Genomic DNA, 26162 nt, shown 5'->3' on the forward strand with positions numbered 1-26162 from the left:
GTTGGTTATGTTTGCGGTGAAATAGTACTGAAATAGCACCAAATATATAGTAGATATGCCTAGAACCTATTAAACACCCATTGTGAGGAGGAAGGCACAATAAATAAATCGTACATTCACAGATTCCCTTCCAGTTCAGTCTACCATACTTTCACAACCCAATCATGTACTCATTCGGTCTATTTCTTGTGAAATCAACTCACCACCTGCTTTGAGCACCAAAGCAATGACAAAGACTTACATGAGGCCATGACTTTTATCAGGGAAGTGCTGGTCCATCCAAACTGTTCATTGTGGATGGTGAACCAATGACAGTTTGTTTTCTTTGCAACCCGTGCTGTGTGCCCCAGCCAAGATCCAAGTCTATCTCAGATTCAATGTCGAAGTCAGCATTTGGCACAATGGCTGCCACAGAATTCATGTGTACTCAATCCAACCAAGTACTGGACTCTACGTGATCAATGCGTTCAGTTGATAGCAACCTGTTCTTCACATTGTGGTGTCACTTACCCTCCCTCATGTCACATCTGAATAGTTCAGTGTCATTCGAACACAAGTGGAAACCCATCACTCATACAGCTAATGATCTGGCTAGATTACTGATTGTCAAGCCCAACATTGAAGGCTTCAGCTGTGCATTTCAATATTAGCAGTAGCTATACACAACATTGTAGTATTGTGCGACTTAGTAAAGTGGGCATTGGAGCGTCACACACTTAGTGCACTTGATGAAGTATCTGCAATGCATGCGAATACAAGACCGGGTTTGACAAGAACAACGCATGACAAGAGCAATGAAACGGCAGGGTGCATTCCATAGTACCAATAATGCCCTCGGCATCTGCATGCATATGTTATAACGAGGGGAATAGTCAGTGCTTCAATGCTGGGATAGGTACTCCTCATGCTAGATTCAAAACACTCTTAATTAAATGTTGTTAGCGACATTGGATGAAGTGCTCTACCAGTTTATGGAATGCATGAGGACCTCATCCACCTCATCCAATGAGTAGCGACACAAATAGATATCCTCAACTTCTGCATGTATATGTGCCATAACGAGGTGAATAGTTGGAGCATCAATTTTGGGTTAGGCATTCATGATCTGACATTTCAAATACTCTTAAATACCATTTGTGGCATTTACCAATGTGATCTACTAGTCTAGGGAGTGATCAAGGACCTCGTCCACATGCTCCAACAAGGAGTGGCACAGTTTAATTACAGACCACACACATGAGTCCCTCCTTTCAGCCCTTCTCCTTGCCTGGTCCATTTCGGTCTGACATTCAAAGGCTGGACCAATGAATTTGAGGATGGAAATGCTCGACAGCATGATCTTGTGTGCCATGAGTTGGATTTTTATCAGAGCCCAGAATTGGTGTCATCCCAAAGTGTGCACTCCTTCATCACCACCTCCATCCTCAGCATCTGGGCCATGTGTACCATTCCCAGATATCCCTAGTCATGGATGCATTGTCGCACATTGAGGTTTCAACCAAGGTCCTATTGCCACTCTCCCTCTGCCCCGCTGCCACATGCTCTTCTCCAGCATTGTTGTCGTTTGCAGGCTGCCCATTGACACACCCACTGGGAATGGCCAAGGTGGCAAATGCTTCAGAAAGGATCTTATGAAGGCCGTTTGATAATATCTCCATGTGCTGTCTAATGTGCATGTTGACCATCAGCATGTTGTCATCACCCTTATCCTCTGGGTCATATCAATCTGCAGATGCCTTGTACTTTCCCTTGATTATGTCCTCAAGGGCTGACTGAAAGGGGGGTGCTACACTGGCTGTGAAGATAGTGTAAGTTACATAGCAGGTAGGCATTCAGATACACACCAAAAGTCATACACTTTTCCTTGGGCCATCCACCAGTACTGGGCATGACATGTATTAGTTGATAGGTATTGATTTAGAATAAGGCAAAATCAAGTCAAGTGAACTGTGAAGAATGATCCCTTGGTGTGCGATGGGCCAGAGTTAAATAAGTTGTGGATTGTAGATTGTGGACTGTGGATTAAATGTTAGACTAACTCGGATGCAGGTGCTGTGGAAGAGTGATCCGGTGGAGTAGTGTCTATGAGTCTGCAGCAACTCAACATTACATAATAAAGTGCATCCTACATCAGACATTAGGAGCATCAATAGCCACTGTCCACAGTCCACACATCCACATTTAGCATGTCTATTTAATCCTGTTTTCTCGCTACTCTTCACTATCTACAACTCCCATCTCAACAGCATCCAAGATTTGTTATAGCAACTGGCACGCTTAAATATTTCTACGATCATCATTTGCCATGTTGCAGTGCACAAGAAAACGGCTGGCAGAGGACAGCCCTGACTCTCCTTGCAATAGCAAGCACACCAGGGAAGCTGTAGAGGAGCATTTTACAGGACCATTCATGGTATGTTGTGCTCACAAATCTCTGTACATTAGTTGACATGATATGCAGGATGCAGAAGACTATTACATTTGTGAGCTGCGCTACGGAAGCCCTGCATCAGGCATCACCACACTAGAGCAAGGGCTGTGGATAATAATTGAAATGTTGTAGGCATGACTCCAAGAATTACACAATGATATGGGTCATGCTGAGGCTGATCATAATTGGGAGATGTATACACATGAGCTGCAGATCACACAGCACACCAACTGTATTGCAGACCTGGAATCCAAAGTGCGGTCCCAGCAAGATCTGCTGGACCTGTAGTCCAAGGACCTGGAATGTCTTGAGGCGAGGACAGGGAGCCAGGAAAAGCGAATTCATGACCTCATACGCGTGGAACTGCTCAAGGATATGTTAAATGCGGAGTGCCTGAAGATGATGAGGCATGCAATCAAGATTCTGGAGACATGACATTTACCATCTAACCCCTTCGAATAAATCACATACTCAAACACATCACATACAGATACCAATTCCACCTATCTTGCTATTGATTGACCAGGGAGACGCCCTTGACTGTACTTAGCCGCGTTTACTGTCATTGGAGCAGCACCAATCAGCGGTGCTCATGCTAGTTACATTTGCCATATATAATTACTACTTTAGGAGTACCAGTACAACGATGGCCAACAATGAATGGAACCTTCTTCAATGGTCGCAGATGGTGTACCTGACATGTCAGCATTCAGGAGTTTGGTGAGGGAAGAGAGCTGTGCCCATGTGTCATATACCTGATCTGACCACTCCAATATTATGTTAGAATAACTAAGTCAACCAAGCCACAAGTGAGCTAATGAGAGTGAACAGGACTATAGTCCAGTGTCAGTTGCTAAAGAGCAACCAACACAGGACTTGCTACCTATGGGGGAGTCTATGTAAACAAGTGTAAACACTGCCTAAGTAAGTAAGGAATTCACATCACATGCTAAGTGAGAGTCCAATAGAGTGATCAACATCATAACACAAAAACCTCACACCATAAGGTGCTCAATCACCACAAATAACATATTAATATCCGCTCCACCTTCCGACCACCTTCACTCCATCCATCCTCCACTCCATCCAATCACATGTTAGAATAACCAAGTGAAGCAAGCCACAAGTGAGCTAATGAGAGTGAACAGGACTATAGTCCAGTGTCAGTTGCTATTGTGTTGTGTAAACTAATGAGTGTACTATACCTATAGTCCAGTGTCAGTTGCTGAAGAGCAACCAACACAGGACTTGCTACCTATGGGGGAGTCTATGTAAACAAGTGTAAACACTGCCTAAATAAGTAAGGAATTCACATCACATGCTAAGTGAGAGTCCAATAGAGGAAGCAACATCATAACACAAATAACTCGCACCATAAGGTGCTCAATCACCACAACTAACAACTAATGAGTGTACTATACCTATAGTCCAGTGTCAGTTGCTGAAGAGCAACCAACACAGGACTTGCTACCTATGGGCGAGTCTATGTAAACAAGTGTAAACACTGCCTAAGTAAGTAAGGAATTCACATCACATGCTAAGTGAGAGTCCAATAGAGGAAGCAACATCATTACACAAATAACTCGCACCATAAGGTGCTCAATCACCACAACTAACAGTTCTTCCATCCTACTCATCTCCTTCATACTCATGTCCTTAGAGAACACCAATTTAAGACGCAATTGGTAGCACACCTCCCAACCTGGTCTTGTCACCATTTCTGGCATTCAGTATGACCTCTCTTTCTGCTGTCCTGCTCCTGCCTGCTTAGGTACCTTCCACAGGAGGTCCACCTTCAAGTCCCACTTGCAAACTCGTCCGTCTCTCCTTCTGTCCCTTTATCTCATTCTCTTATCTTCCTTCCTCCTTCCCAGATGATCTATCTCCCCCTCAAGTCCTTGCCTCTCCTCCCCAACTTCAACCTCGTATGTTCCCCATTTTTCTCTTCATCCCTCCTTTCATATATCTACTTCATTCTCACCTACCCCAATCTCCCCCACTGCTTTCTCTTTCTATCTTCTTCTCTATCCTTTTCTAATACCTCTCATATTCTCTTCCAGTTTGTCCTCAAGCCCCCCTCCCTCTTCCTCCCCCCTCTCTGCAGCCGTCCCTCGATGAAATTCAACTTCATTCCCATCAGTCTTTCTCTCTCTGGTCTACCCTTGCCTCCCTATACTCTAGACAGTGTCGTAGAACGAGGAAGAAGGCTAAGAAGTGCTCCAGGAAGACTCACAGTGCATCAGAGCCAACTGCATTGCACACTCCCACTTCCTTTCCTATTCCTATCAACTCTACTATCATTGAGTTTGCTAGCACTGCTTGTCTTCGCTCTTTTGACCCTTCCAGCACTATCTATCCCCTCCAACTTGATGCTACTGTCGACTGGAATGCAGACACAGGTGCCACATCCCACATGACCCCCCATCATCACTGGCTTCGCAATTACGCTTCCAATCACATCCCTATCAAGCTAGCTGACAACACCTTCGTTTATTCTGCTGGTATTGGCACTGTGGTCTTCAACCCAGTCATTGATGGCAAGAGCGTTAGACCTGTCGAGTTTTCAAAAGTCTTGCATGTCTCTGATCTTGGCAACAATCTGCTGTCTGTTCTCCACCTCACTCACCATAGTGGCCTCCATGTCACCATTGACTCCACCAAGATGTCTTTTCAGCATCCTGCAGGTAACCTAGAGTATAAAACATATCCTGTACTTAGCTAGTATTTTCCTGAGTCTTAATGTTACTTGTCTTCTCCCAGTTTCTACTGTGGGAATTCTCCATAGGACTTGCTCAACTGCAGACACAAGTTTCATCTTGCCTGCCACTAGAAGCCTTTACCTCCTGACCCTCAAAGTGGATCAAAGAGCATTGCTTAAGGTAATTGTTCTGACTCTGCATTTCATACATTTAGCTATTTTTGAATAACGCTGCAACATCTTCAATTTACTTGCCATGGTTTTTGGGAGGTGCAAGGCTCAAATAATCCTTGATCAAGCGCATGAGCATCATCAGCAATATCTTCCCAAAGAGGTGGAGCCTGAACAGGCTCAAGTGTTGGTGACTTCAGGGGGGAGGTAGGAATGCACCTGTTGGTACGTTTCCTTGCACTGACAAGTGGGACCTTAACCCATGTCTTCCTACCTTTCCTGCCCCTTGCTTCCACCCTGTATGATTTCTGCATCAGAGTTAATTGAGTGATCTTCATCTTGGTTCTGATGTCATGGGCTGAGGTTTCACTGAGGCATGTAAAACCATTTGTTATTCCATTACGGCGTAATCCAGTCATGTTGTTGGCTTATTGCAAATTCATTTGAATGAAACTCACACTTGAACTGATGACAATTATTTCTTTGACCTTCCTTCTCATCCATGCATTCTGCACTCCATTTTACCATGGCTAGATTGGGTGATTCTATTCACTTGTCAGACAGAAGACACAGAAGACATCTACAAATGAGACAAAAGCTCACAGAACAAGAGATCTTGGAACTGAAGAACTACCTTCCTGATTGGACTGCCGCAAAATGGGACGAGAAACCAGGAATGGACAATGGAAAAAGTCCATCCAGGTTGAAAAACAAATGTGTCAATCTCTGATCCTTCATTGGTCACTTAGATGTATAAAACCTGGTTGTTCAACAACAAGAAAAAGAAGGAGAGGAAGGACATGATAAAGTATGGGAGGAAATGGACCCCTAGGATGGTAATATATCAGCAGAACAGACAGGTGCTATTCAGGACATGAGTGGATTGCATATGTCATCCTAGACCTAATATCTCAAGACATTTTCCATAAGCATGATAATAATGAGACATTGGGAGATGGGGGACTGGGAGGATATTGAACCAATGTGGTGTTAGAATAACCAAGTGAAGCAAGCCACAAGTGAGCTAATGAGAGTGAACAAGACTGTAGTCCAGTGTCAGTTGCTATTATGTTGTGTAAACTAATGAGTGTACTATACCTGTAGTCCATTGTCAGTTGCTGAAGAGCAAGCAACACAGGACTTGCTACCTATGGGCGAGTCTATGTAAACAAGTGTAAACACTGCCTAAGTAAGTAAGGAATTCACATCACATGCTAAGTGAGAGTCCAATAGAGGAAGCAACATCATAACACAAATAACTCGCACCATAAGGTGCTCAATCACCACAACTAACATGTGGCAGGAGTATGCACAAGCATAGTTGAGTGAGTATTCAAGCCATCAGGATGCTGAGGCAGTCATTCATGGTTTGGGTGTTAGGTGCTGAGGCAAGGGATGAAGGAAGACAGGAGAAGGGATGTCAAAAACAACCAAGGAAGCCAGCCTTCAAACTTGAAGTGGTGGAAGGTATGCATTTGCTTCTGGAGACCATGCAAATAAAGCTTGAGGAGAAGAAGGCAATAGTGAGGGCATTTCTTACAATGAACTATCTGTTAGTTGTGGTGATTGAGCACCTTATGGTGCGAGTTATTTGTCTTATTATGTTGCTTTCTCTATTGGACTCTCACTTAGCATGTGATGTGAATTCCTTACTTACTTAGGCAGTGTTTACACTTGTTTACATAGACTCCCCCATAGGTAGCAAGTCCTGTGTTGCTTGCTCTTTAGCAACTGACACTGGACTATAGGTATAGTACACTCATTAGTTTACACAACACAATAGCAACTGACACTGGACTATAGTCTTGTTCACTCTCATTAGCTCACTTGTGGCTTGCTTCACTTGGTTATTCTAACACATCTCAGCTCCCCCTCAAGCTACTCAGTCCCATCATCTGGCAGAACAACTGCACCTTGGGTCGAGCCAATGCCTTGGTCAGGATGTCAGCTGGCTGGTCAGCAGTGGGCACAAACACTGGTGCAATAATCTCCTTGTGCACCACATCTCGAAGCCAATACCAGCTGAGATCAAGCTGCTTCATCCGACCATGGTGCTCTGGGTGCTTGGCCACAGAGATGGCGCTCTGGTTGTCGATCCTAAGGACAGAGGGTGCAGAGGTAGGGAAGCCCATCTCAAACAAGAGATTTCGCATCCATCGGATCTCCTTGCCTGCCTCAACTGCAGCCATGTACTCAGCTTCAGTAGTGGACAAGGCCACAATGCTTTGAAGCTTCGACGACCAGGAGACAGCACCAGAGCCAATCTTAACAAGATAGCCACCAGTAGAGCGACCAGTGTCCTTGCATCCACCATGATCAGCATCAGAGAATGTGGAGAAGAGTTCGATGGAATTGGGATCAGGAGCATAGGTGATGGAGTAGTCTGCAGTGCCCTTCAGATAGCGAAGCAGGTGCTTGACAGCTTGCCAATGGGCAGGGCCAGGGTTAGAGTTGAATCGAGCAAGGCAGCCAACAGTGTAGGCAATGTCTGGGCGAGTGGTGGTGGCAAGATACATCAGAGCACCCACAGCTTCAAGGTAAGGAGTGGATCGCATGTCCTGAGTCTCATCAGCAGTCTGGGGACACTGAGCACGAGTGAGTCGAAGATTGGGCTGCATGGGAGTGGAGACAGGCTTGCAATCAGCCATGCTGAAGCGATCAAGGATGTCAAGGCAGTACTGGCGCTGGGAGATGGTGATGGAGTGCTTGGAGCGATCCCTGTCAATCTTGATGCCTAGAAGCTGGGTGGTGGGGCCCAAGTCTCGAAGCTTGAAGTGCTGAGACAAGTCCTTGATGATCTGATCAATTGCAGAAGCAGACTTCGATGCAAAGGTCATGTCATCAACAAAGACAGGCAAGATGATCCTGACTTCACCCTTGACATAGATATAGATGCTGGCATCAGAGTAGGACTGGGTGAATCCAATAGACTCCAGAACAGAGCGCATTTTCTTGTTCCAGCGATTGCCACCTTGCTTGGTTCCATAGATGCTCTTCTGAAGAAGGCAGACCATCTTCTTGGGATCACCTTCAGCAAAGCCTTCAGGTTGTTCCATGTAGACGTCACAGTCCATCTCCCCATTGAGATAGGCATGTGAGATGTCGATGGAGCGGAGGTGGAGGTCATGGATGGCAGCCATAGCAAGGACAACACGAATGGTGGGCATACGCACAGTTGGAGCAAATATTTCGACATAGTCGAAGCCAGGACGCTGGTTGTAGCCCTTGGCAACAAGTCTGCCCTTGTAGCGCTCAACAGAGCCATCAGCATTGCGCTTCACCTTGAATATCCACTTGGAGCCAATGACCTTGATTCCAGCTGGTCTAGGTACGAGTTTCCAAGTCCCATTGCTGCGATGAGCATTGAGTTCCTCAAGAGCTGCTTGATTCCACTGCTCTGCATCAACTCGAGTCAATGCCTCCCTATAAGACAATGGCTCGGTGGAAGAGCTGGTAGACAAGGCAAGCTCAAATCCTTGAGCAAAGTCAGCGTCCTCAGTCTCATCATCAACAACATCAGTCAGCTGAGCTGGAGAGAGCTTCCACCAGTCTCTGGGAGGTTGCCTATTGCGTCGAGGGAGTCTGGCACCAATGCCTATGGGAGATGGTGGTCTAGGAGGTGGATTGGGACGAGCTGCAGGAGGAGGAGTGACTGGATCAGGAACAGGGACGACAGGAGGGACATCAGGAACTGCTGGAGGCACCACATCTCCCCCTTGATCCAGTGACTCATCAGAACTAGGACTCATCATAGTCAGAGTCAGAGTCAGAGTCATCTGAATGAGGAGGATAGTAATAGGAGGGCGCTGCTGGGGGCTCAGAGGTAGTCTTCGACTGTCTGGGAGGATGGGGAGTGTCGACAGGAGGTGCTGGAGCGATGGGAGCTGGAATGGATGGACCTGGATGGGCGCTTGGACAGAGGGAAGTATCTTTCATCAAAGTCAGCCCTTTCACAGATGATTGTCTTCTTGGAGGTGGGGTTGTAGAACTTCCAGCCCTTGTAGCCAGCAGGGTAGCCAATGAAGACGCACTTTTCCATGTGGGAGCCAAGTCCATCTCTCTTGTCCCTCTGGACGTGCACATAGGCAGTGCATCCCCAAACTCGAAGGTGCGAGACATCAGGCTTATTACCATGCCACAGCTCATAGGGTGTAGCGCTGTCTACAGCTTCGGTAGGGCATCTGTTCCAGACATGGACCAGAGCAGCAAGACACTCGCCCCAGAAGGCCTTGGGAAGCCCAGACTCGTCCAGCATAGCAGTGAGTCGCTCAGAGAGGACTCTGTTAGCTCTCTCAGCAACCCCATTCTGCTGTGGTCTAGCACGAACAGTGTGCTGCCTCTCAATGCCACAATGGGTGGTGAATTCAATGAAGGCATTGCTCATGTACTCCCCTCCCTTGTCATCTCTGAGGATCTTGAGCTTTCGCTCTGACTGGTTCTCAGCATAGGCCTTGAATGTCTTGAAAGCCTCAAAGACATCAGACTTAGCTTTAATAGGGAGCACAAAGCGAAATCGAGAGAAGTCGTCGATGAACGTGACCCAATAGCGATAGCCAGAGAAGCTGGGGTAGGGGACCTTATGGACATCGGTGTGGACAAGCTCCAGAGGTCGAGTAGCACGCCATTGAGATGAGGGGAATGGGTTTGCATGCATCTTGCCAGCTAAGCATGGCTCACAGATGGGATCTGGCATTTTCTTTGAATCTAGCTTGAGTCCAGTGACCATGTCATGATCAATTAGCTTCTTGACACCTGCTAAGTGATGGTGGGCGAGTCTCCTGTGCCATAGGTCCAATGTCCAGAGGTAGAGTGGTCGCTGCAGAGGCATATTCAGAGAGAGGGACGGTGGAGCCATCTAAGAATGCTGCATTGCTGCTGCTGATGGGTGCAACAAACAGTGTGGTGCCTGCAGGACGCTGAAATGACATCTTGGTGGAGTCAATGGTGACATGGAAGCCACTGTGGCGAGTGAGGTAGAGGACAGAGAGCAGGTTGTTGCGAAGGTCAGGGACATGCAACACTCTTGAAAACTCGACAGGTCTAACGCTCTTGCCATCAATGACTGGGTTGAAGACCACAGTGCCAACACCAGCAGAGTAGACAAAGGTGTTGTCAGCTAGCTTGATAGGGATGCGATTTGGAGTGTAATTGCGAAGCCAGTGACGATGAGGGGTCATGTGGGATGTGGCACCTGTGTCTGCATTCCAGTCGACAGTAGCATCAAGTTGAAGGGGACAGATAGTGCTTGAAGGGTCAAAAGAGCGAAGACAAGCAGTGCCAGCAAACTCAATGATAGTAGAGTTGATAGGAATAGGAAAGGAAGTGGGAGAGGGCGATGCAGTGGGGTCTGTGAGACTCTGAGTCTTCCTGGAGAGCTTCTTGGTCTTCTTCCTCCTGCTACGACGCTGTCTAGAGTACAGGGAGGCAAGGGTAGACCAGATAAGCACAGGATGATCTTCAATAGCATCAATCTGGGACCTCATCTCCAATGGGCAAGCCAGATAGAGTTCCCCAGCAGCTTGGTCAGCCTTAAGGTCCCATACAGCCTGTGCCTCAGGCTGTGAGTCTGCAGGACGCTTCTCAGAGCCACTGACAAGCAGCCACAAGCCCTTGGAGCGCAGGTAAGACTCCATCTCTGATCTCCAGATAAGATAGTTGGAAGAGCTGAGTTGAGCGATAGTCATGGTTGACATAGCAAGGGATTGGGTGGCAAGTAGAACGTTCTAGGATGATGCAGGACGTTCAGGAAGGCAATGGATAGGACAGAGAGCGACAGGGGGTAGATGACCAAAAGGGGCTATGGAAAATTTCAACAAAGCCACTTGGTTGAACTACTCAAAAGCAACACAATGGGTGTTCCAACAGTCCAAATGGTGCTCAGACACAAAGATAAGGGTTTCCTGGGGCGTAGAATGCGATGGAATACACTAGGGAAGGAGTGGAGCAGCAGTTGGATGAGGAATGAATGACTTGAGGTCCTTAAAGCGCAGGGCTCATAACCTGTTAGAATAACCAAGTGAAGCCAAGCCACAAGTGAGCTAATGAGAGTGAACAGGACTATAGTCCAGTGTCAGTTGCTATTGTGTTGTGTAAACTAATGAGTGTACTATACCTATAGTCCAGTGTCAGTTGCTAAAGAGCAACCAACACAGGACTTGCTACCTATGGGCGAGTCTATGTAAACAAGTGTAAACACTGCCTAAGTAAGTAAGGAATTCACATCACATGCTAAGTGAGAGTCCAATAGAGGAAGCAACATCATAACACAAATAACTCGCACCATAAGGTGCTCAATCACCACAACTAACAAGATGTGTAGAGGTGCACAATCAGGGGGGAGTGTTAGTTGTGGTGATTGAGCACCTTATGGTGCGAGTTATTTGTCTTATTATGTTGCTTTCTCTATTGGACTCTCACTTAGCATGTGATGTGAATTCCTTACTTACTTAGGCAGTGTTTACACTTGTTTACATAGACTCCCCCATAGGTAGCAAGTCCTGTGTTGCTTGCTCTTTAGCAACTGACACTGGACTATAGGTATAGTACACTCATTAGTTTACACAACACAATAGCAACTGACACTGGACTATAGTCTTGTTCACTCTCATTAGCTCACTTGTGGCTTGCTTCACTTGGTTATTCTAACACTATCATGAGTCTGCATTGGCAACATTCTGTGACAATCAGTTGACCAGATGTGCCCAGGGATCTGTTCTGGCATCAACAAGGCCTTTGTCCCATGGAGCACCATTGTACAAAGTGAGGATGACTTTGTATCATGCATGTATCTTCCAAGTGGCATGCATTTGAAGGAGCCTTCAAAGTTGCAAAACTCAGATGCAACAGCCTTACTGAACTTCAAAGTGGTATACTCGCCAGGAGAAAGGTGAAGATTTAATGTTCTGGTGCAAAGCATGGAGGAACAAACATGGCAACATGGTAAAACCAGTCTCAACCGGGGGATTGGATGTGTCATTGTCCAATGAGTCTCATGGTTCCATCCCTCATCAGGGCATAATGATGGTTGGGAGGGTGATGACTCTGATATGGATGCAGATGATGCTAGACCCCTGCAACATGTGGCTCGGGTAGTGCCAGGATGGCTGTCAGTCTGGAACATTGAGCAACGAGTGCAACACCTGATTCTGAAGCCTCACCCGGTGAAGCTAGTGCAACATTCTGAAGCCTCACTCGGTGAAGCTAGTGCAACATTCTGCTGGTGTACTGCTGGGGTCAAAGATGGGAGATCTCCTGGCCTGGTTAACTTGGGCAAACCAAGGAGTTGACCGTCAAGACAAAGCTGCTACTGAGGAGGAGATGAGCATGTCCCTGGTGCCAAAAGTAATCCAGTGACAGAAACAGGTGATTGTGGGACCTCTGAGGATAACTTAAAGTAAGACAATGGAAAAGCCATTAGATAGTATACTAAGAGAGTCACTAGAGCGAGGGCAGGGAAGTAATTGCATCATACAACACTCTGTATTCCAGTTGATCTCCATGTTATTGTAGTCAACTGAATCCTCCAAGAGGACTGATTGTCAAGCATCAATTACCCCGTAGTCAGTACAATGCATGGAGCTTCAATGATCATGCCCAGTCAGAATGGCACATGGCCTGGCACGATGACATCGGGTGAGATCGGACATCATTAGCCTGATCAAGAAAATCACCATCCCCAACATATCTAGTGAGAGGACACCGTATATATTGTATGCGGAGAACGGGTCCCACCTGGTAGGATCTGTCATTCTTCTAAATTATCAGATTAGGCCATAGCACACAATATAGTAGAAAACATGCAATATTATTGAATCTGCTCAGCTCGGGATTGACAATACATTAGGTAGTAGTAGGTAGCACTTGCGGTAATACAGGATGCGGGTGAATAATGCCAAAATAACTCGAAAACATGGCAAAAAAAGAGAGAGAGAATGATACATGCATGCTAGTGAAGGATGCTGTTGGCGACGAGGGCGTCTGACGGTTTCTGCCACTGTCTAGCACTCTCAAGTCCCTGGTATTCATCTTTCTGGGCCACCAAAAGAGCACACCAATAGGAATCAAACTCCTTTGTGGTCCCTTTTGTGTTCAGCTGCTTCAGCCACCTCAGAGCACACAGGTTCCTATGCAACTGAGGTAAGCATTTTTCTTGGGGCCAGGGCACATCTTCGAGCCTTTACTTGTACTTGCACTCATGCCCGAACTGGTGGTGGGTGTAGGTGTGGCTGTGCTCAAGGTGAGGACTGCGCTCATGATGGTCGTGGCTGTGCTGGCACTGGCACTCATACTAGGATTGGTACGTGGGTGTAGTGGAGAATTCAGGTTGTTGAGTAGGGGTGGGGGTGGCTTCATTGTAAACATATTTGCGCTGTAGGAGATAGTAGGATATGTTAGCCCAAAACTGTAGGTAAGATAAAAACTTACAGTGGATTCTTGAGAAAGACGGGTATGTTTTCCTTATTATCTCTGTGAGAAGGTGGCTGCGGGAGATATACACCGTGTGGGGGAGATGAGTCAGGTTGCCAAGGGGTCAGAGACAAGATCAGTGGTAATGCTGAGAGGTTCCATAAAAGAATGAAACTGTTCGCAGGTTTGGTGGCATTGTGAGGTGATATGGCATCTGTATTGTGGTCTGCAGCAGGAGAGAAAGTCCCGAACTTGTGACTTATGGTGTCCGAACTTTCTGTTGAAAGAGGCCACTGTCAGTGTTGATATGAGTCATACAACAGAATTACCTTGAGTCTTGTCGTTGGATGAAAAGCTGGATATTGCGGAGTCCGTTGGGGCATCTGTTGCACATCTATCAATAGAAAATCATTTACGCCAATAGCACATACCTTTCACGCGCTTGATTAAGCTTGTGCTGTCTGGTGAGTGAGCACATGTCTTGCCTTTGTGCTTAAAAACAGGTTTTTTCTCTGGTAATACATCCATGTTGTCTTCGGAAAGTGTCTCCTGCTTCGCTGCTTTCTTGTCAGAAGTTTTTCATGTCCAGTGCATGCCATCGAAGGCTTCCAGCCATCTGAGTCGAGTCGGAAAATTGGAAAGTCATGTTCCATCATTTGATGAACAACAAGGTTGCCCATTGAGCCCAACCTTGCCCATGTGGATGGTGTAATATCCCTCACAACAAGTTCAGCCCATGCTACACGGCAGCCCTCACGGATAGCCTTGAGCATTTTGGATGAGATTGGTTGGCCGCTCTCGTCTTCAAGAAAAGGAACTGTCCTGCGCTGGGCTCGTTTGGCTGCTGGTGAGTCAAGCCATGAATCATAGTTGACATGATGCCAAAAACAGATGTTTGGATGAGATGTTGCATTAGGTCGAGGCTCATCGCAAGCCTTGATGGAGTTGAGGCTGAAGTTGAAGGGGTCAGTGTTGCTTGGGAGTTTAAGCACCTTGAGGAGGTCCTGAAATGACTGTCTGTAGTGATTTTTGGTGAGAGAGGCTATTGAAGGTACAAAGCAGCCTACCTAATCATGTTTCATTTACCAGTTGTTCTGGCCAATTCAGTCTGTATGAGCTTATATCGAAGCTCAGCAGCCTCCAACTGCTCCTGGATAAGCTGATGATGGGGTCCTGACATATATTCGATGGAGGCAGGCGCATATATACACCTTGTGCATGCATATATCCATCCTGCCAATGTACTTAGCTTGTTGTATTGGTATACGTTAACACTCACATCATAATACATGTGCGAACTTGAAGATGGCTGAGAGAGATGTTTCAGCTGTCTACTCAGAGACTCATTTGAAGAGAGGGATTCGGAATCGCTGGTTAGAAGGGCAGTAAGGGACATAGTGGTGGTCGGATAATAAGAGAACGTCCATATAATCATGTGTTAAGCCATTTCGGCAAATTCTGATGTCTTTGAGAACATTGCTCGCTGCTTGCATCTTGTCATGACTCTCCCTAACATTGTGCAGCAATATTTGACTTACCCTCCGAAGATGAGCTTGACGAATATCTTCGGCAGGATGTTAGGTATGGTCTAAACAACCTACATGTCATCTCTACTCATTTGTTTTGACTTGCTTGCTAGTGCCAACACCAGTCAAAGTGTCAGCAGCAGTCCTCAATTAACAACTTCTGACAATCATCTTCTTGACCCAGCCTTCTGGATTCATCACCCCACTCAGCTCGACACTATAAGACAACTAATCTGTGACTCAGGAAAGGTACCACAGCCTGCTGCAGAAGATGACTGGTTAGACAAGTTGTAAGTGAATCACAAGGCTGATTTGATTTCGCTGATTTTACACTGATTTAAAGGTTAGTTGGACCATTTGTATGTCACTCCAATCGTGTTCGTACACAGACTTCCAGCTCTAGCACCGCACCCAAATCAGATATTATTCTAGTCACATTAAATCAACCTTCGACTCCTTGACGCAATTGTGTTCATACACAGACTTCCAGCTCTATCACTGAGCCCAAATCAGATGAGATCCTGTCAAACCCATTTAACCAGCCTGTTCTTAACTGTAACAGTTTCTTTGCAACCCCCAGTCAACCCCAACCAGGTTCACTCTATTGGAATTATTTCATGCATGAGGAAGAGGCAAAGTTTTATGACCGCTCTCAAAGCAATGAAGCATTTTGTGGAATGGGTCAGAAAAAATATGAACTACAGGTCTCATTGGATAAATGGTCAGGAATATTACTTGTAGTTCAATCAATGTCATGTCCTCCTCGCTGTCATTCAATATCATCCATGTTCTCCTCATTGTCATCATCTTCATCATCCTGAGCACCAGGTCCTTCATGTTAGAATAACCAAGTGAAGCAAGCCACAAGTGAGCTAATGAGAGTGAACATGACTATAGTCCAGTGTCAGTTGCTATTGTGTTGTGTAAACTAATGAGTGTACTATACCTATAGTCCAGTGTCAGTTGCTGAAGAGCAACCAACACAGGACTTGCTACCTATGGGCGAGTCTATGTAAACAAGTGTAAACACTGCCTAAGTAAGTAAGGAATTCACATCACATGCTAAGTGAGAGTCCAATAGAGGAAGCAACATCATAACACAAATAACTCGCACCATAAGGTGCTCAATCACCACAACTAACACTTCATATGGCACACCGAAGGTCGCAATGTCAAGCCCTGGTTTTTCAACAAGAAAAAACCAATTCTCTACCACTCCGGATGGTAATGTGGGCTTGTGGGGTACCATTCCAACTACAGCTTTGATTGACTTGATATTGACGACTTGAATGTCATCTTCAAGATAAGCACACAAGCTTACTGCTTGGAAGGAGAGATCAAGGATGGCCACATCAGGTTGAGAATACATCACAACAATAGCAACATCCTTCCAGCTCCATATTGGTCCATCTTCACTGACACCAGACTCAGCTGCAAGCCGGGTGAAATACTTTACTTCGGCAAGTTGGATATCACCATCAAGAACTAGCTAAAGACAGGTGAGTGAAGGGACAAACCAATAGACATATATGTACCTTCACATTGCGTGAAATACGTATAGGTCTCTCAGGTGGCCACAATGTCGCTCTCCATGCAGTTCATACAATCTGCCCGTTAGGCAGCTGCAAGTGAGCCCACCGGTGAATTTTGTGTGCATTGAGACCAAGGTAGGCTTCAATGGCTATAGTTTCAGCTTGGGATGGATGAACAGCATGATCATCTCGCTTCCAAAGGAGAACATATGTTAGTTGTGGTGATTGAGCACCTTATGGTGCGAGTTATTTGTGTTATGATGTTGCTTCCTCTATTGGACTCTCACTTAGCGTGTGATGTGAATTCCTTACTTACTTAGGCAGTGTTTACACTTGTTTACATAGACTCGCCCATAGGTAGCAAGTCCTGTGTTGGTTGCTCTTTAGCAACTGACAACTGGACTATAGGTATAGTACACTCATTAGATTACACAACACAATAGCAACTGACACTGGACTATAGTCCTGTTCACTCTCATTAGCTCACTTGTGGCTTGGTTCACTTGGTTATTCTAACAGGTTATGAGCCCTGCGCTTTAAGGACCTCAAGTCATTCATTCCTCATCCAACTACTGCTCCACTCCTTCCCCAGTGTATTCCATCGCATTCTACGCCCCAGGAAACCCTTATCCTTGTGTCTGAGCACCATTTGGACTGTTGGAACACCCATTGTGTTGCTTTTGAGTAGTTCAACCAAGTGGCTTTGTTGACATTTTCCATAGCCCCTTTTGGTCATCTACCCACTGTCCCTCACTCCCACCCCTGTCGCTCCCTGTCCTGTCCATTGCCTTCCTGAACGTCCTGCATCATCCTAGACCGTCCTACTTGCCACCCAATCCCTTGCTATGTCACCCATGACTATCACTCAACTCAGCTCTTCCAACTATCTTATCTGGAGATCAGAGATGGAATCTTACCTGCGCTCCAAGGGCTTGTGGCTGCTTGTCAGTGGCTCTGAGAAGCGTCCTGCAGACTCACAGCCTGAGGCACAGGCTGTATGGGACCTTAAGGCTGACCAAGCTGCTGGGGAACTCTATCTGGCTTGCCCATTGGAGATGAGGTCGCAGATTGTTGCTATTGAAGATAATGTTGTTCTTATCTGGTCTACCCTTGCCTCCCTGTACTCTAGACAGCGTCGTAGCAGGAGGAAGAAGACCAAGAAGCTCTCCAGGAAGACTCAGAATCTCACAGACCCCACTGCATCGCCCTCTCCCACTTCCTTTCCTATTCCTATCAACTCTACCATCATCGAGTTTGCTGGCACTGCTTGTCTTCGCTCTTTTGACCCTTCAAGCACCATCTGTCCCCTTCAACTTGATGCTACTGTCGACTGGAATGCAGACACAGGTGCCACATCCCACATGACCCCTCATCGTCACTGGCTTCGCAATTACACTCCCAATCGCATCCCTATCAAGCTAGCTGACAACACCTTTGTCTACTCTGCTGGTGTTGTTGCACCCATCAGCAGCAGCAATGCAGCATTCTTAGATGGCTCCACCGTCCCTCTCTCTGAATATGCCTCTGCAGCGACCACCCTACCTCTGGACATGGACCTATGGCACAGGAGACTCGCCCACCATCACTTAGCAGGTGTCAAGAAGCTAATTGATCATGACATGGTCACTGGACTGAAGCTAGATTCGAAGAAAATGCCAGATCCCATCTGTGAGCCATGCTTAGCTGGCAAGATGCATGCAAACCCATTCCCCTCATCTCAATGGCATGCTACTCGACCTGTGGAGCTTGTCCACACCGATGTCCATAAGGTCCCCTACCCCAGCTTCTCTGGCTATTGCTATTGGGTCACGTTCATCGACGACTTCTCTTGATTTCGCTTTGTGCTCCCTATTAAAGCTAAGTCTGATGTCTTTGAGGCTTTCAAGACATTCAAGGCCTATGCTGAGAACCAGTCAGAGCGAAAGCTCAAGATCCTCAGAGATGACAAGGGAGGGGAGTACATGAGCAATGCCTTCATTGAATTCACCACCCATTGTGGCATTGAGAGGCAGCACACTGTTCGTGCTAGACCACAGCAGAATGGGGTTGCTGAGAGAGCTAACAGAGTCCTCTCTGAGCGACTCACTGCTATGCTGGACGAGTCTGGGCTTCCCAAGGCCTTCTGGGGCGAGTGTCTTGCTGCTCTGGTCCATGTCTGGAACAGATGCCCTACCGAAGCTGTAGACAGCGCTACACCCTATGAGCTGTGGCATGGTAATAAGCCTGATGTCTCGCACCTTCGAGTTTGGGGATGCACTGCCTATGTGCATGTCCAGAGGGACAAGAGAGATGGACTTGGCTCCCACATGGAAAAGTGCGTCTTCATTGGCTACCCTGCTGGCTACAAGGGCTGGAAGTTCTACAACCCCACCTCCAAGAAGACAATCATCTGTGAAAGGGCTGACTTTGATGAAAGATACTTCCCTCTGTCCAAGCGCCCATCCGGTCCATCCATTCCAGCTCCCATCGCTCCAGCACCTCCTGTCAATGCTCCCCATCTTCCCAGACAGTCGAAGACTACCTCTGAGCCCCCAGCAGCGCCCTCCTATTACTATCCTCCTCATTCAGATGACTCTAACTCTGACTATGACTATGATGAGTCCAGTTCTGATGAGTCACTGGATCAAGGGGGAGATGTGGTGCCTCCAGCAGTTCCTGATGTCCCTCCTGTCGTCCCTGTTCCTGATCCAGTCACTCCTCCTCCTGCAGCTCGTCCCAATCCACCTCCTAGACCACCATCTCCCATAGGCATTGGTGCCAGACTCCCTCGACGCAATAGGCAACCTCCCAGAGACTGGTGGAAGCTCTCTCCAGCTCAGCTGACTGATGTTGTTGATGATGAGACTGAGGATGCTGACTTTGCTCAAGGATTTGAGCTTGCCTTGTCTACCACTTGTTGCCAAGGGCCACAACCAGCGTCCTGGCTTTGACTATGTCGAAATATTTGCTCCAACTGTGCGTATGCCCACCATTCGTGTTGTCCTTGCTATGGCTGCCATCCATGACCTCCACCTTCGCTCCATCGACATCTCACATGCCTATCTCAATGGGGAGATGGACTGTGACGTCTACATGGAACAACCTGAAGGCTTTGCTGAAGGTGATCCCAAGAAGATGGTCTGCCTTCTTCAGAAGAGCATCTATGGAACCAAGCAAGGTGGCAATCGCTGGAACAAGAAAATGCGCTCTGTTCTTGAGTACATTGGATTCACCCAGTCCTACTCTGATGCCAGCATCTATATCTATGTCAAGGGTGAAGTCAGGATCATCTTGCCTGTCTTTGTTGATGACATGACCTTTGCATCGAAATCTGCTTCTGCAATTGATCAGATCATCAAGGACTTGTCTCAGCACTTCAAGCTTCGAGACTTGGGCCCCACCACCCAGCTTCTAGGCATCAAGATTGACAGGGATCGCTCCAAGCACTCCATCACCATCTCCCAGCGCCAGTACTGCCTTGACATCCTTGATCGCTTCAGCATGGCTGATTGCAAGCCTGTCTCCACTCCCATGCAGCCCAATCTTCGACTCACTCGTGCTCAGTGTCCCCAGACTGCTGATGAGACTCAGGACATGCGATCCACTCCTTACCTTGAAGCTGTGGGTGCTCTGATGTATCTTGCCACCACCACCAGACCAGACATTGCCTACGCTGTTGGCTGTTTAGCTCGATTCAACTCCAACCCTGGCCCTGCCCATTGGCAAGCTGTCAAGCACCTGCTTCGCTATCTGAAGGGCACTGCAGACTACTCCATCACCTATGCTCCTGATCCCAATTCCATCGAACTCTTCTCCACATTCTCTGATGCTGATCACGGTGGATGCAAAGACACTGGTCACTCCACTGGTGGCTACCTGGTCAAGATTGGCCTTGGTGCTGTCTCCTGGTCGTCGAAGCTTCAAAGCATTGTGGCCTTGTCCACCACTGAAGCTGAGTACATGGCTGCAGTTGAGGCAGGCAAGGAGATCCGCTGGATGCGAAATCTCTTGTTTGAGATGGGCTTCCCTGCCACTGCACCCTCTGTCCTTAGGATCGACAACCAGAGCGCCATCTCTGTGGCCAAGCACCCAGAGCACCATGGTCAGATGACGCAGCTTGATCTCAGCTGGTATTGGCTTCGAGATGTGGTGCACAAGGAGATTATTGCACCAGTGTTTGTGCCCACTGCTGACCAGCCAGCTGACATCCTGACCAAGGCATTGGCTCGACCCAAGGTGCAGTTGTTCTGCCAGATGATGGGACTGAGTAGCTTGAGGGGGAGCTGAGATGTGTAGAGGTGCACAATCAGGGGGGAGTGTTAGTTGTGGTGATTGAGCACCTTATGGTGCGAGTTATTTGTGTTATGATGTTGCTTCCTCTATTGGACTCTCACTTAGCGTGTGATGTGAATTCCTTACTTACTTTGGTAGTGTTTACACTTGTTCACATAGACTCGCCCATAGGTAGCAAGTCCTGTGTTGGTTGCTCTTCAGCAACTGACACTGGACTATAGGTATAGTACACTCATTAGTTTACACAACACAATAGCAACTGACACTGGACTATAGTCCTGTTCACTCTCATTAGCTCACTTGTGGCTTGGTTCACTTGGGTATTCTAACAGTGGGTTGGCTCTGAGATGAAGATGCCGCTTGAAGAATATGCAGAATTGATAGGTGTGTCTCCCTTCATGCACGGTGACAAAGCAGTTGTGAACATAAGGTTGCACAGTAGCTTCCTCGAAGAGGCTTTCAGGAACTGGAAAGCACTGAGCACTGCATGAGTAACCGGAGCATCGTGTCAACATCATGACCTGATGAGGTCTGTTCCATGACATAGAATACAACCTGCACCGCAGGTGAAGCTCAGGGGTCTGATCTGAAGGTAAACAAGGGTGCGAGAAAGTGGGGAATAACTTATGGAAGATGTCGGAAGGATATATGTGCAAGTGTTCACCATGCTGATAGATTAATGGCAATACAAGAAGTAGGCAAGGCAATAAAAGTGGGCAATGAAAGTGGGCAATGAAGGCTATAGTAGCAGTCCAATTTAAATTCAAGAGCTTGGTGCCTGAGTCACCAAGACAATAACCATAATGCATTTCTAGTTCGGGGACGTAGTTGCTGGCAACAGCGGGGAGCCAAACCAGTAATGAAGCATGACAATAGTATCTGAAATGTACTTCTGTTAATACTGCAATATGGTGAGGGTAATTGTACGAACCTCCATAAGTCTTAATGCTGCAGCACAGGTTGGTAAGAGTAATTGTACGAACAGGGTCTTCAGGTGTGCGTTGGCAAGGGTAATTGTACGAACTTCCATAAGGATTTTAATGCTGCAGCACAGGTTGTTAAGGGTAATTGTACGAACCTCCATAGGGTCTTAAAGCTGCAGTGTGTGTTGGCAAGGGTAATTGTACGAACTTCCATAAGGATTTTAATGCTGCAGCACAAGTTGGTAAAGGTAATTGCAGCGTCGCGAAGGGCAATTGTACAGTACTCTGAGATAATTGGAAGTTGTTACTTGAAAACAAAAGTTCAGAAACAAAAAGTCTTTGATAACAAATAAGAGGTGCAGATAAATATGCCATGAGTGGGCGACTACAGTAGATCACCTTTATCCGCAACAATGTCTCTCTTTGCCACATTTTTCAAAAAGTCGACACAGCCACAGTGTCATTACAAGACGCTAGCTCATTTAACCACCTACAGTGGTTCTGTTCATGCACTTGCCATTTCTAATGATGGGCATATTCTTGCAGGTGGTGGTAAGTAGGCAGGGACTCAGCCACAGCTAGTGCTAAAAACAAGTAGGCATGAAGGGCATGAAGCTCTGGGATATTAATTCTCCAAGGAACTCCCATGTTCATCTCATCATGAATCCCGGGGAACAGTTAGTTGTGCAGTCTGGGCCACAACAAGGCAAACTATAGTAGAGACCCTCTGTTATGGAAAAGGCCTGGGTTATATCACATTTTTGTGATGTGGTCTCATAGATGTAAGCGCCCAGGCATGTCAATTGACCTTCTATTAACAATTATAGAACAATTTTCAGGAGATTTGCGCAAGGAGACTTGGATCAGGTTTTGAGATTACTTGCCTGTCATGTCATCCAACTTCTTCCAAAGGCAACATGCAGATTGCAGTTGGAACAAGAGACAAGATGGTTCAAGTTCTCATGCTCAATATGAGCACACAGCTCCAGTCCATCTTCACAGTGCAGCTTGAAAATACAGTACCCAAGTCTGTAGCATTTGCGGATAACAGAGCCATCTATGTCTTCGGGCTGTATGATGGCAAATTGTTAGTCCCGCTACTGCAAAATTTTTGCCTGATACTAATGATCAAACAGCATGAAACTGGACGATGAAGATGGTACTATAGTGGAGGAGATTAGCTGTAAATCAATGATGTAAGCTGCCACTACTCTCAACATGCACATTACTGACATTATCTAGTGGCCACGCAGCGGTGAACCAAAAGTGTGGGGTTTTCATCATAGACAATGCAACTGATGGCTTTACATTGTATCGCCTCAAAGGCAAGGTGGAGCCCATTCGAACATTCATGACTGCTTTGCCAAGTGTGTCAGTCCCAAAGCAAGTGGCATTTGGAGAAGAAGGCAAGGTAGTTGTAGGAGGAAGTGATAATGGACTAGCATATATATTTGATAGGAAGACGGGGCAGGTACTCGAAACCCTCCATCATGCAGATGCTGGCCTGGTACAAACAATAGCTGTAAGTATTAGGATTGGTCACAAATAATGTCACTGAACTGGTTTTCAGACACACGATCTTGATGGCTGCTGCACAATTGCCTGTGCTTCGCTGGTGTCAGGGTGGGAGAAAACTACAATCAAGATATGGGTGCACAACTATGCAGTGCAGAAGGTATCCAAGACTCCTCCACAGAGCTATTGGTCTATCTCACGAACATTGATGTTCCTGACACAAATACTGGCACTGTTGTCGATGAGTATGTTCCTGGTAAACTATAAAGATGTGTTTTTTGTAAGTCGACCATTTGCTAGCAGCAGTTTGACTAAGTCGCACCTCAGGACAGAGCAATTAATAATCTGCACCAGTATATGACTTCAGCAACAATGGTTAATGCAGCCAATGACTTTTCCCAACGTGTCAAAGTGGCCATGATCTTGAACAACTACAAGTACTTAGACATGCAGAGGGAAGGCCAAATGGAAGGACACATGGAAGGACCCATAGAAGGACCCAAGAATGACATCAGGATGCTCCACGAATTGCCAAAGAAGCTCATGGAACTAGCTGAAAAAGCAGGTGGAGAAATCAACGAAGAGAGAGACACAAGGGCCTGGAGGTGAAAGATCACTAGACTAATTGGTGAGTAGCAACGGCAGATGTAGATAGGGAGGTCGTTGCTCTTGTCCTAGTATAGTATGGTTGCACCATTACAGAAATAGATTGACCTATGTGCGTAGAAGGTGTGGATAGTTGCTGCCCCCTCCACTGTATGTACGGTGGAGGGGTTGACAGGATAGATGGATCCACACGATCTAAAGGATTGTAGCTGTTGGAAATAAAAGGCAAGTCGACTGATATGTGCGATGAGCCACTGCTCCACACATATGGTTGAGAAGTTGACAGCTGGATTGAGGACATCAGGCACTGGCTTTCATAGGCCGAACTGCATACCAAAATTATGCATATTGCTGCACCCACATAATCCAAAGGATTGCTGAGCAGAAAAACAGAGAAAAAGGTGATGTGCTCCATTGGGAGGTGTCGCAGACGAGGTGTGGCATTTGATGTTGGCTTGAAGGTTGTGAGGTGGTGGTTGAAGTCCCAGTGATGAAGAGGACGATGGCACATGGTGATTGAGTACGATGAGGTCGACGGTACATACCGTCAAGCTCAGAGAATGTGTGGAATGATGAAGTGAAGCTCAACAGTATTGATGCTCCTGGGAATGAAATTATTACATAAGTTATTTGTGACTATTGTGCACTGTCATCACCAAAGTCGTTAAGTCTTATGTATCCTTATCCAGGTTATGGTTTCCTTACTCTTATGTATCCTCATCCTTATATTTCCTTACTCACATGGGCTCGACTGTTTGTACCGTCGAGTCCATTGTCCTCGATGACCTTATACCATCTTCCACCTTCCCAACGGCATGACTGTATGTACAGTTGTGTCTGCCTTTCCCTCCTGATTTCTTTGTCAATATCTAACCTTTGCTACCCCCTGGCTCAACGACCCAATGGCCTTCCGCATCCCACCCACAGCATGACTGTATGTACCGTCATGTCTGTCCTTGCGACTTTACTTCGTCTTTGGAACGATGAAGGGCCTGGGTGATTATTGATCAAGGGTTTGACATCCTTTCCCTGAGGACAACTGGTGATCCATCTCATACCTGGTTGAGACAGCTGCCAGCTCTTCCACCACAGTCCCAGGGCAGATGGCTATGAGGTTGTCCTCAGCTGTACCAAATTTGGTTGATGAGATGCAAGAGGTACACATCCTTCATATTCTGCCTGGCATCTGCATCAAGGGCCATCCACCCCATCTTGCGGAGAACTTGCCTTGCCTTTCATTTCTTATTCTCATAGTCACTTGATTTTTTCTGCTCTTACTCAGATGATTATTGCTCAGCCCTGGACAATATCTGGAACTACTGGTCCTCAGGAGTCCCTTCTCCGCTCCCCTTATGCATCCTCGATCTTGCGCCTGCCATTGGAATCGAAGGCCATCATTTTGTGTTTGATCTTATGCCTGTTATCAGGCCATCCACCTTGTGGAGAACTTGTCTTGCTTTTGGATTCACACATGCATCTGTGATATGTTTGTCTGGCATCGTTGTGTTGATGGCCATACATTATGCAGAGAACCCGTGCCTTGCCTTTTCAATACACTCCAGCGTCTTTTTTCACACAAGGCCGCTATTCAATGTAAGTTTTTTCCTGTCTTTTGTTTTCTTGTCTTACTGAAATTGTTAACGCTCCACAGCACCTTTTTCCAGATACTCTGTGGCCTACATTGTTCTCCCCCTTGGACTCCTGTCTTTTGTTTTCTTATCTTACTGAAATTGTTAACGCTCCACAGCACCTTTTTCCTGAAGTAATACTCTGTGGCCACTACATTGTTCTCCCCCTCGGACTGATATGATAATCACTAATTGAAACTCTGCCATTGATATATCAAGGATTCATCTGGCCTGCCACTTCTTCCCAATCTAACACAACTGTCTGTACTGTTGTGGTAGAAATCGGCTTCTTATTCTACATGTTAGCGCTATCCTTGACTAACCTAGCACAACAGTTTGTACTGTTGTGGTAGTGCTTCAGTCTACTATTCTACACATCAACCACCCTTTCCGATGGCTACCAATCTCAAAGTCTTTTGTCATGATGACAAGGTCTACATGTCTCTCACTGCAC

The 26162-nt window shown here is 46.5% G+C and overlaps 4 protein-coding genes across 4 annotated transcripts; 1 reads left to right on the forward strand and 3 right to left on the reverse strand.

Moving 5' to 3' along the window:
• Positions 1-13406: 13406 nt before the first annotated feature.
• Positions 13407-15102, reverse strand: EDB91DRAFT_1081846 (uncharacterized protein; the record flags this gene model as incomplete). The annotated part of the gene is made up of 7 exons (XM_041315426.1): positions 13407-13668; positions 13725-13983; positions 14036-14089; positions 14138-14270; positions 14429-14748; positions 14793-14865; positions 14986-15102. 7 exons carry the CDS (start codon positions 15100-15102, stop codon positions 13407-13409), a joined length of 1218 nt encoding a protein of 405 aa, XP_041177377.1.
• A 1289-nt stretch (positions 15103-16391) lies between these two features.
• On the reverse strand, positions 16392-16712 carry EDB91DRAFT_1019785 (uncharacterized protein; the record flags this gene model as incomplete). The annotated part of the gene is made up of 1 exon (XM_041312546.1): positions 16392-16712. A coding segment is annotated over one exon (321 nt), but the record flags the coding sequence as incomplete, so codon positions are not given.
• A 4659-nt stretch (positions 16713-21371) lies between these two features.
• On the reverse strand, positions 21372-21602 carry EDB91DRAFT_1039311 (uncharacterized protein; the record flags this gene model as incomplete). The annotated part of the gene is made up of 1 exon (XM_041312859.1): positions 21372-21602. A coding segment is annotated over one exon (231 nt), but the record flags the coding sequence as incomplete, so codon positions are not given.
• Positions 21603-22792: 1190 nt separating this feature from the next.
• On the forward strand, positions 22793-23508 carry EDB91DRAFT_1052909 (uncharacterized protein; the record flags this gene model as incomplete). The annotated part of the gene is made up of 3 exons (XM_041313706.1): positions 22793-23046; positions 23096-23155; positions 23202-23508. Coding segments are annotated over 3 exons (621 nt in total), but the record flags the coding sequence as incomplete, so codon positions are not given.
• Positions 23509-26162: the final 2654 nt, after the last annotated feature.

The sequence above is a fragment of the Suillus paluster genome, assembly GCF_016628075.1.
Source record: "Suillus paluster strain FC165 chromosome Unknown EDB91scaffold_24, whole genome shotgun sequence".
Taxonomy (NCBI): Eukaryota; Fungi; Basidiomycota; class Agaricomycetes; order Boletales; family Suillaceae; genus Suillus; species Suillus paluster.